Below are 13,666 nucleotides of genomic sequence, written 5' to 3'. Positions count from 1 at the left end.
CCGTTGTCGTGGAAGCGCGCTGATTGCTCACTGTGTCCTTTCTTTGAACTCATTTGCGTCAGAGAGAAGAGCGGGACCAAAAAAATAAATAGGAGCGAAGTCGCCACTGAAAAGTACGACAGACATTGAAGGCAGCATAGTTGCCGGTTTAATACCTTTTTTTTTTTTTTTTAAAAAAGAAGGGAAAAAAACCTCTGGGAATTTGCTGACACCCTCTGGCCGACTAAAAACACGCGTCTCACGAAGCACCATGCTGGTCAACCGGCACTTTAGAAGAGCGGGACCAAAAAAATAAATAGGAGCGAAGTCGCCACTGAAAAGTACGGCAGACATTGAAGGCAGCATAGTTGCCGGTTTAATATCTTTTTTTTGTTTGTTTTTTTTTCTTTAAAAAAGAAGGGAAAAAAACCTCTGGGAATTTGCTGACACCCTCTGGCCGACTAAAAACACGCGTCCCACGAAGCACCATGCTGGTCAACCGGCACTTTATTGACAGAGAGGTCAAGGTCGATTTGTGATCAACCAAAGTCGCTTTGGGTTAAGATTAAGCATGAATCGACCATGAATTAAGCGACCAAAGCCATCGGTTGGAGGCTGGTTTTAAGCTATCGTTTTAAGCTATCGTATTGTGTTTGTCGCGATGCCGGATGCCAACGGCGGCTTCGTAATCTCCAAAAAATAGAAGCTCAGGGTATATTTTGGAACAAAAGTCCATCAAATCATGATTCCAGGTGATGGAGTCTTTCAGATGTAGCATTGCGGCGCGACATTCCTCGGGGGGCTTTTAAGTCTGTGCGGCTGTTTGCGCAAAGGCTTCACAGTGCAGGCCTGCATTCATAGCGGCCTCGCAGAGGAAACGGGTGGGAAATGCGGAAAAGCGGGGCCACCAAAAGACCGTTCCCGTCAAGTCAGGAGAAACCCTCTGCGGTCGTCTCCCCGGGGGGAAAAAAACACTAACCCATTCATGCCCCGCCATCCCCCAGCGCACACATGCACACACACGCTCTTGAATTGGTGGGGGGGTGGGGGGGGACCTGCCAGCTCGCTGGGGGAACCGTTGGGAGGGATAGGTCAAAGGGAAATGTTGATGATTCCCAAATATCACATTCAGGGTCATTCGAGCTGGAATTTGGCCAGCTAAACTCCCCCTGAACTAAACAAAAAAACGGTGATTGTTCTGGTCCAGAACACCTGATCTGAATTTGTCCAATCGAGAAGAAGAAGAATACGTCGAAGACCTCCTCGATTCCACCGACGCGCCTTCCCGTGAGGGAGCAGAGTCCGGGTTCTCTGAGGCGGGCTCTCCTATCTCTGGGGTTGAGGTCACCGGGGTGGTTAAAAAGCTCCTCGGTGGCAAGGCCCCGGGGTTGGATGAGATTCGCTCGGAGTTCCTAAAGGGTCTGGATGTTGTGGGGGCTGTCTTGGTTGACACGCCTCTGCAACATCGTGTGGACATCGGGGACAGTGCCTCTGGATTGGCAGACTGGGGTGGCGCTCCCCCTTTTTAAGAAGGGGAACCGGAGGGTGCGTTCCAACTTGTTGTGGACTTGGAGAAGGCGTTTGACCTTGGGGAGTATGGCGTACCGAACCCCCTGATACGGGCCGTTCGGTCCCCGTACGACCGGAGTCAGAGTTTGGTCCGCATATCCGGCAGTAAGTCGGACTCGTTTCCGGTGCGGGTCGGACTCCGCCAAGGCTGCCCTTTTGTCACAGATGCTGTTCATAACTTTTACGGACAGAATTTCTAGGCGCAGCCGAGGCGTACAGGGGGTCCGGTTTGGTGGCCTCAGTATTGCATCTCTGCTTTTTGCAGATGATGTGGTTCTGTTGGCTTCATCTACCCGTGATCTCCAACTGGAGCAGTTCGCGGCCGAGTGTGAAGCGGCCGGGATGAGAATCAGCACCTCCAAACCTGAGACCGTGGTCCTCGGTCGGAAAAGGGTGGCGTGCCCTCTCCGGGTCTGGGATGAGATCCTGCCCCAAGTGGAGGAGTTCAAATATCTTGAGTTCTTGTTCACGAGTGAGGGAAGAACGGAACGGGAGATCGACAGGCGGATCGGTGCGGCGTCCGCAGTGATGCGGACTTTGTATCGGTCCGTTGTGGCAGCGGAGGAGCCGAGCCGAAAGGCGAAGCTCTCGGTTTACCGGTCGATCGACGTTCCCAGCCTCACCTATGGTCACGAGCTGCGGGTCGAATGAACAACGAGTTCCCTCCGCAGGGCGTCCGGGCTCTCCCTTACAGAACGGGCGAGAAGCTCGGTCATCCGGGAGGATCTCAGAGTAGAGCCGCCGCTCCTCCGCGTCGAGAGGAGCCAGATGAGGTGGCTGGGGGCATCCGATTCGGATTGTTTGAGTGTTCTCTGTTTGAGTAATATCGCGTCATCAAGCCTTCTCTCATATGTCATACTACAAAATCAATAACGTAAGTATGATTATCGCTGATATCGGCATCGGCCAAAAGCATCTTTTCAACTACTTTGATGGCATTTGTCAATATTTATCTACTCACTCTTTAAAAACTGCTGTCCCGCTGCACGTGGAAGACCATGTCCAAACAGTATTTGTCTCTTCCATCGCTTAAGTGGTTGCGAATTCCATTATTTAGCTCACACTTCCATCTGCTGGCTGAGACATGCAACAGCATAGTGACTAAGACAATAAAAGGGCACAGAATCTTGGACCGGACAAAAGTATAGATGATGAACGAGGCACAGGTGGGGAAGACGCTCTCAGGAGCAGGTGTGTACGAGACCGGGGGGAGACAACAACCGGAACACACACCCATGACACTGCACACTCGCTATTATTTCATATCTGACTCTGGAAGAACGCTGGAATTTCACATGGTGCTGTCTACATTTCGTCCAGTAGACGGCGATCGCACACCACCATTGTTTCCTCGGTGTAAACGCTGCTCGGCTGTTGAGAATTCAAAGTTGCAACTCGGTTTTGGGTTCCGTTTGTGGATGAATCGCAGATTATTGAGTGTAGACGTTTTAGAAAAAGCGATGGCAACAAATCCATACCCTTAAACCTTATTTTCACAAGTACCACGGGGGATGAAATGGTAGATGTTGGAGAAACAATGCCTTCATGTACACGTCCCGCCCCTCCCCTCCGTGGACTGACGCGCGCGCTCCACAGCGTACTCAACATCGTACGTGCGCGTATCCGAGAAACTGTGACCAAGATGGCGTCTGTCGCCGGATCAAGTAAGCCCACTCTTCGTTAGCCCAGCCAATGTTTTTTTTTTTGGTATTTTGTATTGACTTTAAGATGCTACACTTTCCAACGTCTGACTTTTAGCAATAAGATAGTTTAACAAGCTGAAGTGTGAGGTGTAGGTGCTTTGGACTTCAGCAGTTGTGCTTGACACGGCACCCGCATTGGTACTTGATAGCTTAGTGACTAGCAAAACCGCCGACCTTTATGAGCTATTATGAGGTTTGCCGGCTCAAGAGAAGAACGCACTTAGCACAATCATCGACGCAGTTTCAACAAGATCCGAGTCGTCATTGTATTCTCATGGTTGCATGCAGCGTAGCCCCGCTTAGCAATTGACAGCTAGGACAGTCAGGCTGAAAGAGTCCACTCGTGTTCAGTGTCGTTTTCGTTTTCGCAACAAATGTGATACTCATTCGAAGATTATTTTTAACTTGACAACTATTGTTGGTGGAGTCGCCGTATGCTGACAGTAAAAGCTATTTGTTGTTGAAGAAATACAAGACCCCCCCCCACCCCCCCCCAAAAAAAACCATACAAACAAAACAAAAACCAAAAAACATTTTCGAGGTTCCGACAGGGGATAGTCTGAAAACCGTGTTAAGCGTTCAACAAAGCACGTAATACTTTTCGATGTTTGTCAAGTACTGTAACTGATAGTTTGTGTTGCAGGACGATGCTAACTTAAATGCATACGAATGGCACTGATTTCGAACTGGTCTGTCATAGTATTTAGAAACTTTTAGCACATATAGCTTGGAAATCTGTCACAGGCCCACTGTGATTTTGAACACCCCCACCTATGGTTTGACTCAAATTTGCTCATCAGTGTGTGGTTAAAGAAACCCATTGAGTTGAAACGGTCTTACTCAACTAGTACAACCTATGTTGCACTGTGTGAAGATGTCGTAGTTCCCCGCAATTTCCGGCTTCTGGAGGAACTGGAAGAAGGTCAGAAAGGAGTTGGAGATGGCACAGTTAGTTGGGGCCTTTCCAACGATGACGACATGACCCTCACTCACTGGAACGCCACCATTATTGGCCCCCCCAAGGTGAGATGCATCTCTCGCACTTTTGTCATACGTGCTTCATAGCAGACTACAGCAGGTATTAACAACAACAATTATCAGGTTTATTTACATTGTTGATTTGTGGGAATGAATAAATATGTTTTCAAGTGTGGCTTACGGTAAATTGTTTGTCATTCATGATGTTGACAATACATAATCATAGCATCATTCGTATTCCTCTCAGGGCACTTGTCAAAATGTTTAGTCTCTGAAGAGATTCGTGGGACAAGAGAAAGTCCTTATCAACACGGAGGAATTCATGTTGCCTTTTATTCAAGCTCTGTCAACTAAAGTAGGAGCAAGACATCATGGCAGCATAGCAGCAGCAAACCTGATCCTTGACAATTGATATCAAGGCTCAGGAGCCAAAACTTTGAGATATTCTTGTATCTGTCGGACCCAAAATGTGCACTTCAGATTTCCTAGTAAAATTAAACCATAATAAAGCTCCTTTTGTGGACCCGGGGCGAAACAAAATGAGGAAAAACGTGGTAGTCGTCACCGGTGCTCGGGAGAGGACGTTCATTCAAGAATTGTTGAAGGTACGGTCCCCTCCAGATGTGTTGGAACGGCAAGGTCAATTCCTTTGTTTTTGTTGTATCCTGAAGACATTTGGGTTTCAGATCAAAAGATGAATATGAGGCAAAAGTTCTGAATTCCAGCTTTTATTTCATGGTATTTATATCTAGTTGTGTTAAACAACTCAGGACAGACCACCTTTTGTTTGAAGCCACCCACTCTGCAAGTGAGCAAAAGTATTGGAAAAGTGACTGATTGGTGTTTCTAGTTGCTCAGGTGTTGCCGTTTTGATAGATTGCTTAAACATTAGATAGTGGTTGCTTATGACTTTGGGTTTCACCTGTGAAAACTGCATTTGCTGTTAAGCAAACATGAAGACCAGAGAGCTGTCTCGGGGAGAAAAGCAAACCGTTGTGAATCTGAGAGAAAAGGGAAAATCGATCAGAGCTATTGCACAAACAGTGGGCATAGCCAATACAAGAATTTGGAATGTCCTGAAAAAGAAAGAAACCACTGGTGTACTGAGCAGCAGACATCAAACCGGTCTGCCAAGAGTATAAACAGCAGTTGATGACAGAAACATTGTAAGAGCTGTGAAGAAACACCCAAAGACAACAGTCCGTGACATCACACTGCCAACCTCCACAGGGCAGGGGTGAAGGTATCACAATTCACTGTTCGAAGAAGACTTCGAGAGAAGAAACATACAGGGCATACTACAAGATGCAAACCACTCATCAGCAAAAAAGAATCGGAAGGCCAGGTTAGATTTTGCAAAGCCGTCCAGAGATGAGCCTCAAAAGTTTTGGATCAAAGTTTTATGGACTGATCAGACCAAGATTAACTTCTAGCAAAGTGATGGAAAGGCCAAAGTATGGAGAAAGAAAGGATCTGCTTATGATCCAAAACCCACAAGCTCATTTGCGCAGCATGGAGGAGGTAATGTCATGGCTTGGGCTGGTATGGCTGCTTCTGGAACGGGCTCACTCGTCTTTATTGAGGATGTAACTCATGATGGTCGCAGTCGAAGGAATTCTGAAGTCGACGAAACCATTTTGTCTGTCAGTTTACAGAAAAATGCATCCAAACTAATCGGGCGAAGCTTCATCATGCAACAAGACAATGGCCCAAAACACACTGCCAACACAATCATCATCAAGGGGAAAAAGTGGAAGGTCTTAGACTGGCCAAGTCAATCACTGGACCTTAACCCAATAGAGCATGCGTTTGACCTCCTGAAGAGGAGACTGAAGGGAGAAACCCCCAGAAACAAACCTGAACTGAAAGTGGCTGCAGAAGGCCTGCAAAAGCATTTCAAATGAAGAATGCAACAGTCTGGTTAAGTCAATGGGTCGTAGCTTTCATGCAGTTGTTGCAAGTCAGGGTGATTGCCACCAAATATTAAATGCTATTCACTTTTAATTTAATGTCTGTTCCAATACCTTTGCTCACTTGAAAAGTGGGTGGCTTCAAACAAAAGGTGCTCTGTCCTGAGTTCTTTAACACATCTAGATGCAAACGTCATGAAATAAAAGCTGCAATTCTGAACTTTTGTCTTATATACATCTTCTGATCTGAGACCTAAATGTCTTCAGTATACAAAAACAAAGGAATTGACCTCGCCTTTGCAATACCTTTGGAGGGGACTGTATATTCCGTGTAAATTTGTAATAGAAGATAATCTTTATTAGTCCCACAATAGGGAAATTTGCATTGTTTCAGAAGTGAATTTTTATTAGGCTTCACACGATCAGGAGTTTTGCGGCCAATTGCCGATCAGCGAGTTGAAGAAAAACTTCCGATCATCCATGCGATCACAAGATGGAGGAATGTGTCTATTTAAATGGCCTATTCATTTACTGTGTGTGTGTGTGTGTACTTAATTGCTCAAAAAATTATATACATGCATATAAGTACATACAGTAATTAATGTGTCCAATTTTTGTGACATTTTTGTTTGTTGGTGTGCCGTGAGATTTTTCAATTGTAAAAGATGTTCCTTGGCTCCATAAAGGTTGGAAATCACTGCTCTTGTCAGATCGTGTATTCTAATCCGTCAGGTCAAAGCAACATTACAACATGACAGAAATAATGGGTGCTAACTTACTGTAATGCAATTACTTTATTTTTAATTAAATGACTTCACCCACACCGAAACTTTAGAGCGTGATTCGACAGAACGGCGGCATGTTTGCGTCCAACCGTTCGTGGTACCAATAGCTTGCTAGGCTACATAATGTTTGGTTGCCTGCTTGCGAGCCGTATCCTATTCAAAGTACGTGAACATGCCTCTCCGCAAGCCTTCAACGAATGTCCTGTCCTAAGCACCGGTGACCACCATAACATAATTTTCCCCCATTTTGTTCTTATCATACAAAGTCGGCGCGCTCCACTCGTTATCGTCGCCACGGTAACGAGTGTATCCGGTCGCATTTGAGTTAATAAACATAAAGCCCAATGATCGTAAAAAACGGGATGCGGTGGAATACAAGATTTTATTGCCGTAGTCTGACAGAGCAAATTTGTAGTCATTACGTGTTGTCCGTCTCAGACGTGTTGACTGTTCCACGCCGCCATGTTATTTATTTTTTCGTTTTTTAAAATAACTTAATTGGCTGTCTGTCAGATATTTACAGGTCTATGTCAAAAGACATGTGACAAGGCTAAAAATAAACGAGCTTTTGGATTCAAATATACTGTGCACGATGGCGACGTGGCATAGAGGTCTTTTGCGGCGCTGATCAATGACGTCATTGATCGGATCAGCGAATTATGACATTAAAGGTGATCAGCCGATCAGCATAAAATGCTAAATATCAGCCGATACCGATCAGCCCAATAAAATCAGTGTAAAGTCTAATTTTTATAGGTTGGCAGCTCCGTGAACAAGTTAATTTTTAGAAGGGGGGTAACTGAACTTTGAACTAGTTTGCATCGAAAATGAACTTTCCCAACACTGATGTTACTTCCATACAGGGTGATTAAAAGGTTTGCTCTGTGTAGTCACTGTACATATACCAGTATACTCCCATTTGATCTCTTAAGTGGGTACATTTTGAGTCATGGGACGACGTTAAACATAAATAAAAACAGAATACAATGATTTGCAAATGATGTTCGACCGATATTTAATTGAATACACTGCAAAGATGATATGTAATGTTCAAACTGATAAACTTTATTGTTTTTAGAAAATAATCATTAACTTTGAATTTTATGGCTGCAACACGTTCCAAAAAAAGCTGGGACAGGGTCATGTTTCCCACTGTGTTACATCACCTTTTCTTTGAACAACATTCAATAAACGTTTGGGAACTGAGGACACTCATTGTTGAAGCTCTGTAGGTGGAATTCTTTCCCATTCTTGCTCGATGTACAGCCTCAGCGGTTCAACAGTCCGGGGTCTCCGTTGTCGTATTTTACGCTTCATAATGCGGCACATATTTTCAATGTGAGACAGGTCTGGACTGCAGGCAGGCCAGTCTGAAAAAGACGTCGCTTGGATGGCAGCATATGTTTTTCTAAAACCTGTATGTACCTTTCAGCATTAATGGTGCCTTCACAGATTATTTCTCCATTCTTGCTTGATGTACCCATCCCATTGGCTCTAACACAACCCCATACCATCGCAGATGCTGGCTTTTGAACTTTGCGTCCATAACAGTCCGGATGGTTCTATTCCTCTTTGGCCCGGAGGACACGACGTCCACAATTTCCCAAAACAATTTGAAATGTGGACTCGTCGGACCACAGAACACTTTTCCACTTTGCATCAGTCCATCTGAGATGAGCTCAGGCCCAGAGAAGCCGGTGGCGTTTCTGGGTGTTGTTGATAATTGGCTTTTGCTTTGCATAGTAGAGTTTCAAGTTGCACTTAACGGATGTGGCGCCGAACTGTATTTACTGATGTTTGTTTTCTGAAGTGTTCCCGAGTCCATGCTGGTGATATCCTTTACACATTGATGTCGGCTTTTGATGCAGTGCCGCCTGACGGATCAAAGGTCACGGGCATTCCATGTTGGCTTTCGGCCTTGCCGCTGACATGCAGTGATTTCTCCAGATTCTCTGAATCTTTTGATGATATTATGGACCGTAGATGACGAAATTCCTGAATTCCTTGCAATTGTACGTTGAGGAACATTGTCCTTAAACAGTTGGACTATTTTCTCACGCACTTGTTCACAAGGAGGTGAACCTCGCCCCATCTTTGCTCGTGAATGACTGAGCAATTCAGGGAAGCTCCTTGTATAACCAATCATGGCACCCACCCTTTCCCAATGAGCCTGTTCACCTGTGGGATGTTCCAAACAGGTGTTTGGTGAGCATTCCTCAACTTCCTCAGTTTTTTTTTTGCCACCTGTCCCAGCTTTTTTGGAACGCGTTGCAGCCATAGAATTCCAAGTTGATTAGTTGCTCAAAACATCAGTTTGAACATTAAATATCTTTGTAGTGTATTCAATTAAATATAGGTTGAACATGATTTGCAAATCATTGTATTCTGTTTTTATTTGTTTAGCACAACGTCCCAACTTCATTGGAATTGGCGTTGTTGGTGACAAACGTGGCAAATGTGTTACAAGAGGGATAAGGGGTAAAATGGGTTATGCACTCAAACAGAAGAGGGTTTTGGAAGCTACTCAAGTTCTGAGATATCCGAAAGCTGCAGTCATTCCTTCAATTTCCCCGTTATATTGTCTTGGTGAATGATTGGCAAAACTGCTCCTCGAGGAAAAAAACATATTTCGAACCTTGCGTTGTTTCGAGTGCCACAAAACGGGCCCAATTTGTTTTCTTTTTTCTTTTTCTTTTTTGTAAATTCGATACAACACAGAAGAGTAATGTTAACAAGGAGGACAGTGAATGAATGGCTAAAAAAAAAAAAAAAAGAAGTGAAATCAGACTTCAAAATGGTCAAGAATTGAGACATTCTTTGAGCTTCAGATGCTGTGGGTGTGTCGCTGGGTGCTCTGCAAATCCCGCCCGCCCGCCCGACGATTAGTTCGATGGGAAAAAGTTCTTTGCCCCAACATTTAACAAAAAAATAAGAATTTTTAAAAAATCTATAATTGCAATACCGTGGAACCGTGATATTGTTCAAGGTTATTATATCAAAATTGGTACTTATACACAAATAGGTCTACTGGATTCACTCAAAACATTTTGTGAATTGAAAAAACATTGGTTATTGTATCAGATATTTATTTTAAAATGAGATTAAGAGCAACATTCATTCATTCATTCATTATATTCACGTTTCAGTTTTCCCACCATTTCGTCGCTGTCGTCGTAGTCATTTTAAGTGAAGTTTGTGGGGTCGAGCATGCATGAAAATGTATTTTGGTTGTTGCTGTCTACAGTTTGTCATTCTAAATAGTAAATAGGGTTGCTGATTTTTATATATTTTTAAAAGGAAATATAATGCATTGCATTGTTTTTGGTGTGTGTATCATTTTGATTTTTGTTGTTTATGTTTCAATATTATTGTTATAACTCGGCTAGCTGTGATAATTTTGGTCACGTAATCAGGGTTGACTTTTCATACAGTTTCCTCTCAAGTTCTCCGAAGTTACAAAGTCAGCTAATAACCCATTTTTTGTTTGTAGACTGCCTATGATGGCAGAATATACGGTCTAAAAATCGAATGTGGACCCAGATACCCGGATCATCCTCCTCACGTACGCTTTGTGAACAAGATCAACATGGTTGGAGTACATACATCGAATGGTGTTGTAAGTATGCAGATTTCATCAGCACACGAGCAGGTTCACAACCACAATCTAATGTTTAACTCATGTAGAGTACAGTTGTGCACAAAACATGGGGAGAGTTAACAAATTTGCTTCCATTTCTTAGTTACATACGCACATACATGTATAAATCAGTCGCCGTTTTGAACGTTAATGTGAATCGTATGGGGGGTACTAAATACTGAGCAGAGGATTTGAATACTTGTTTGATATTGACATTTTTGCAGATTTATTAGAAAAGAAAAACTGTAACAATTCCATATTTTTTTCTGTCAATATGGGGTGCTGTGTGTACACGAATGAAGACAAAAATGCATTTAAATGATTTTAACAAATGGCTGCAATCTAACAAAGAGTGAAAATTTCAAGGGAATCTGAATACTTTCCGTACCCACTGTAAATTTCGCTCGTTACTTTTATTTCTCAATGATTGCTTATTTATCAACTATTTCGTGCGCGAGACTACTCGCCACAGCGCGTCATCCTTTCCCACGTAAGCCTAGCTCCTGCATCCTCCTCTCGAACACCAACTGCCCTCATGTCTTCCCTCGCGACATCCATCAACCTTCTCTTTGGTCCTCCTCTCGCTCTCTTGCCTGGCAGCTCCATCCTCATCGCCCTTCTACCAATATACTGTCTCAGCTCTTCCCGAAAAGTCGCACAACACTCTTCCTTTCTCAGCTTCCACCACATGGTTTTCTGCTCTGCCTTTGTCTTTTTAATCTCCTTCAGATTACATCGACTGCACAAGATGTAATCCACCTGCGTGCTTCTACCTCCGCTCTTGTTGGTCGCTCTATGTTCCTGCCTCTTCGGGAAGAAACTATTCACTAAAGCCATTTCCATCCTTTTTGCAAAGTCTACCACCATCTGTCTCTCCAAGTTCCTTTCCTTGATGCCATACTTGCCCATCACTTCTTCATCACCCCTGTTTCCTTCACCAACACGTCCAATGCAATCTGCACCAATCACGACTCTCTCTTTGTCTGGGATGCTCAGAACGACTTCGTCTCGCTCCATCCAGAATGTCTCTTTCACCTCGAGGTCACATCCTACCTGTGGGGCATAGCCGCTAATCACATAATACATTATGTGATTAATGTCCAAGATTAAGAGTCCAACCCACACTCCACAAAATGAAAAGTCTTGAATATTTGATTTGATTTGATTTTTTTATATGTATTATTATTATTATTATTATTATTTATTTGGGGGATGTCTTGCGATTAGTGTGACATATCAACGACAGCTCTCCGACAGCGCACATCGTCGACCAATAGGATTGCGTATCGTGACCGGCGCATCGCCTCCCGTGCTTGCCGTTGTCAACATTAATTCACGCGCACCAACCAATGTTTACCGACGCCTTTTAAGATGATTCGACAGAACGCCGCCATGTTTCCGAACAATCGTTAGTGCTAGCACTAGCTTGCCTGGCTACATCACCTTTTTTTGTCTTTAAACTACGCGAACATGCATCAAGCAGTCCTCTCCCGAGCACCAGTGACGTCATCTGCTTTTGAATTTCTTTGGATTGCGGCATTTTGTTGCAGGTTTTTTCCATTTTGTTTTCCATCTCTTCATGTTGTCAGACAGGTTCTATTTCAGTGATTTCTTAATTGAACAGGTCTTGATTGTGGCTTCCCCGAAATAAAATCACCATTTGAAAACTGCATTTTATGTTTACGTTGGTTGTGTTTGTCTGATATTTACGTTTGTTTACCTTTTAGCGTTAAAGTGGGGAACCCATATTTTCATGGCACTGTATGCAAATGTAGCCTTCCTATTGGGTTTATAATGGGTTACCTAACACATCTATAATTTGCTGTTCTTTATAGGTGGACATAAAGGCTCTGACCTCCCTGTGCAGATGGAAAAACAGTTACACCATGCGTACAGTGCTCCTGGAGCTCAAAGAACATATGACAATGAAAGAGAACTTCAAGCTTTCCCAGCCACCTGAGGGCCAAACGTACAACTGATGCATCTGCCCCTACTCCTCCCTGTCATGTACATGCACAGAGGCATATACACACACAAATAAATACATACGTACGTACGCACAGGCACACGCATACACCACAGCCCACGTCGTCAACACGGGCTTTCCCACTTTGGCTACACAACTGTCCTTCTGTCCAATATCCTAGACTACCAGCGCCCTCATTTAAAACACCCCATTGGAAGCGGGAGTAATAGACAGGTGACTTCATCACCCAGTGCCCAGTTAACCATTTCGGTCTACAGAAGACGACCTGACTTTACGATCCCCCCAAAATACTGTGCATTTTGTTTCTTTTGGGTTTTTTGTGTGTGTGTTATCTCTGTGTCATCATCAAGATTGTTAAATAACCGTGTGCATTCTTCATGATTGACACTGTTCTCTGGTTCCTCCGGTTAGGGATTTATATCACTGTGCTGTTAAGTAAAACCCTGAGTGTTAAACGAGGTTCCGTTTTAAGACCATTCCAATTTCTTTTTAAACAAAAAAAAAAAAAAAAAAAAAACCCCACACTTTTTCCTCTTTGTCTGAACTAAAGTCCCATGTAACAAAAACAATACTTCACTGAGTCTGACAGGCTATTTTAGTCTTCAATTCGATCCCCACTTCTTGCAATCCCAAAGATGTAAATGAATTGGGGCTTCTTTTAAGAAGCGCATGTCTGGCTCACGGGAGTAGCGGAACTTCAGCAACTTGCGCATCAACAAACGCACTGTAGGCTCATCACTCGTGTGTGTCATATGGTTCATAGCGCTTTGTGATGGTGATTAATTCTGTGGGACGGGAGAGGGTTGGGTGGGGAGACCTCTGCATCGATCAGAGTTTGTGTTTGGCACTTTTCTGGATCGCCAATTTACAGTGGCTTGTGCTCACTTCTCTTTCTCTCGCTTTTTTTTTTTTTTTTTCTTCATCTTTCTGGGGTTCTTTTAGTTTCTGGGCTGTTCTGTTTCACCTTTGTGTACACCCTGGAGGTAGTCATCTTACATGTAGTGAGTGCCCACTGAGCAATGTATGGCTTTGGATGTTTATTTTATAACAGGAGAAATCGATCAGGGTGATGGGGACCTGTTGCATGGTTTTGTTTGAATTAAATGTTGTTACTTTTG

At 43.7% G+C, this 13,666-nt stretch overlaps 1 protein-coding gene across 1 annotated transcript; it reads left to right on the top strand.

Moving 5' to 3' along the window:
• Positions 1 to 3,144: 3,144 nt before the first annotated feature.
• Positions 3,145 to 13,666, top strand: ube2v1 (ubiquitin-conjugating enzyme E2 variant 1). The gene is made up of 4 exons (XM_061689168.1): positions 3,145 to 3,212; positions 4,126 to 4,274; positions 10,415 to 10,540; positions 12,397 to 13,666. Exons 1-4 carry the CDS (start codon positions 3,191 to 3,193, stop codon positions 12,538 to 12,540), a joined length of 441 nt encoding a protein of 146 aa, XP_061545152.1. The 5' UTR covers positions 3,145 to 3,190; the 3' UTR covers positions 12,541 to 13,666.

Source organism: Phycodurus eques, chromosome 10, assembly GCF_024500275.1.
Source record: "Phycodurus eques isolate BA_2022a chromosome 10, UOR_Pequ_1.1, whole genome shotgun sequence".
NCBI lineage: Eukaryota > Metazoa > Chordata > Actinopteri > Syngnathiformes > Syngnathidae > Phycodurus > Phycodurus eques.
This window is presented reverse-complemented; position numbering and strand designations above follow the sequence as displayed.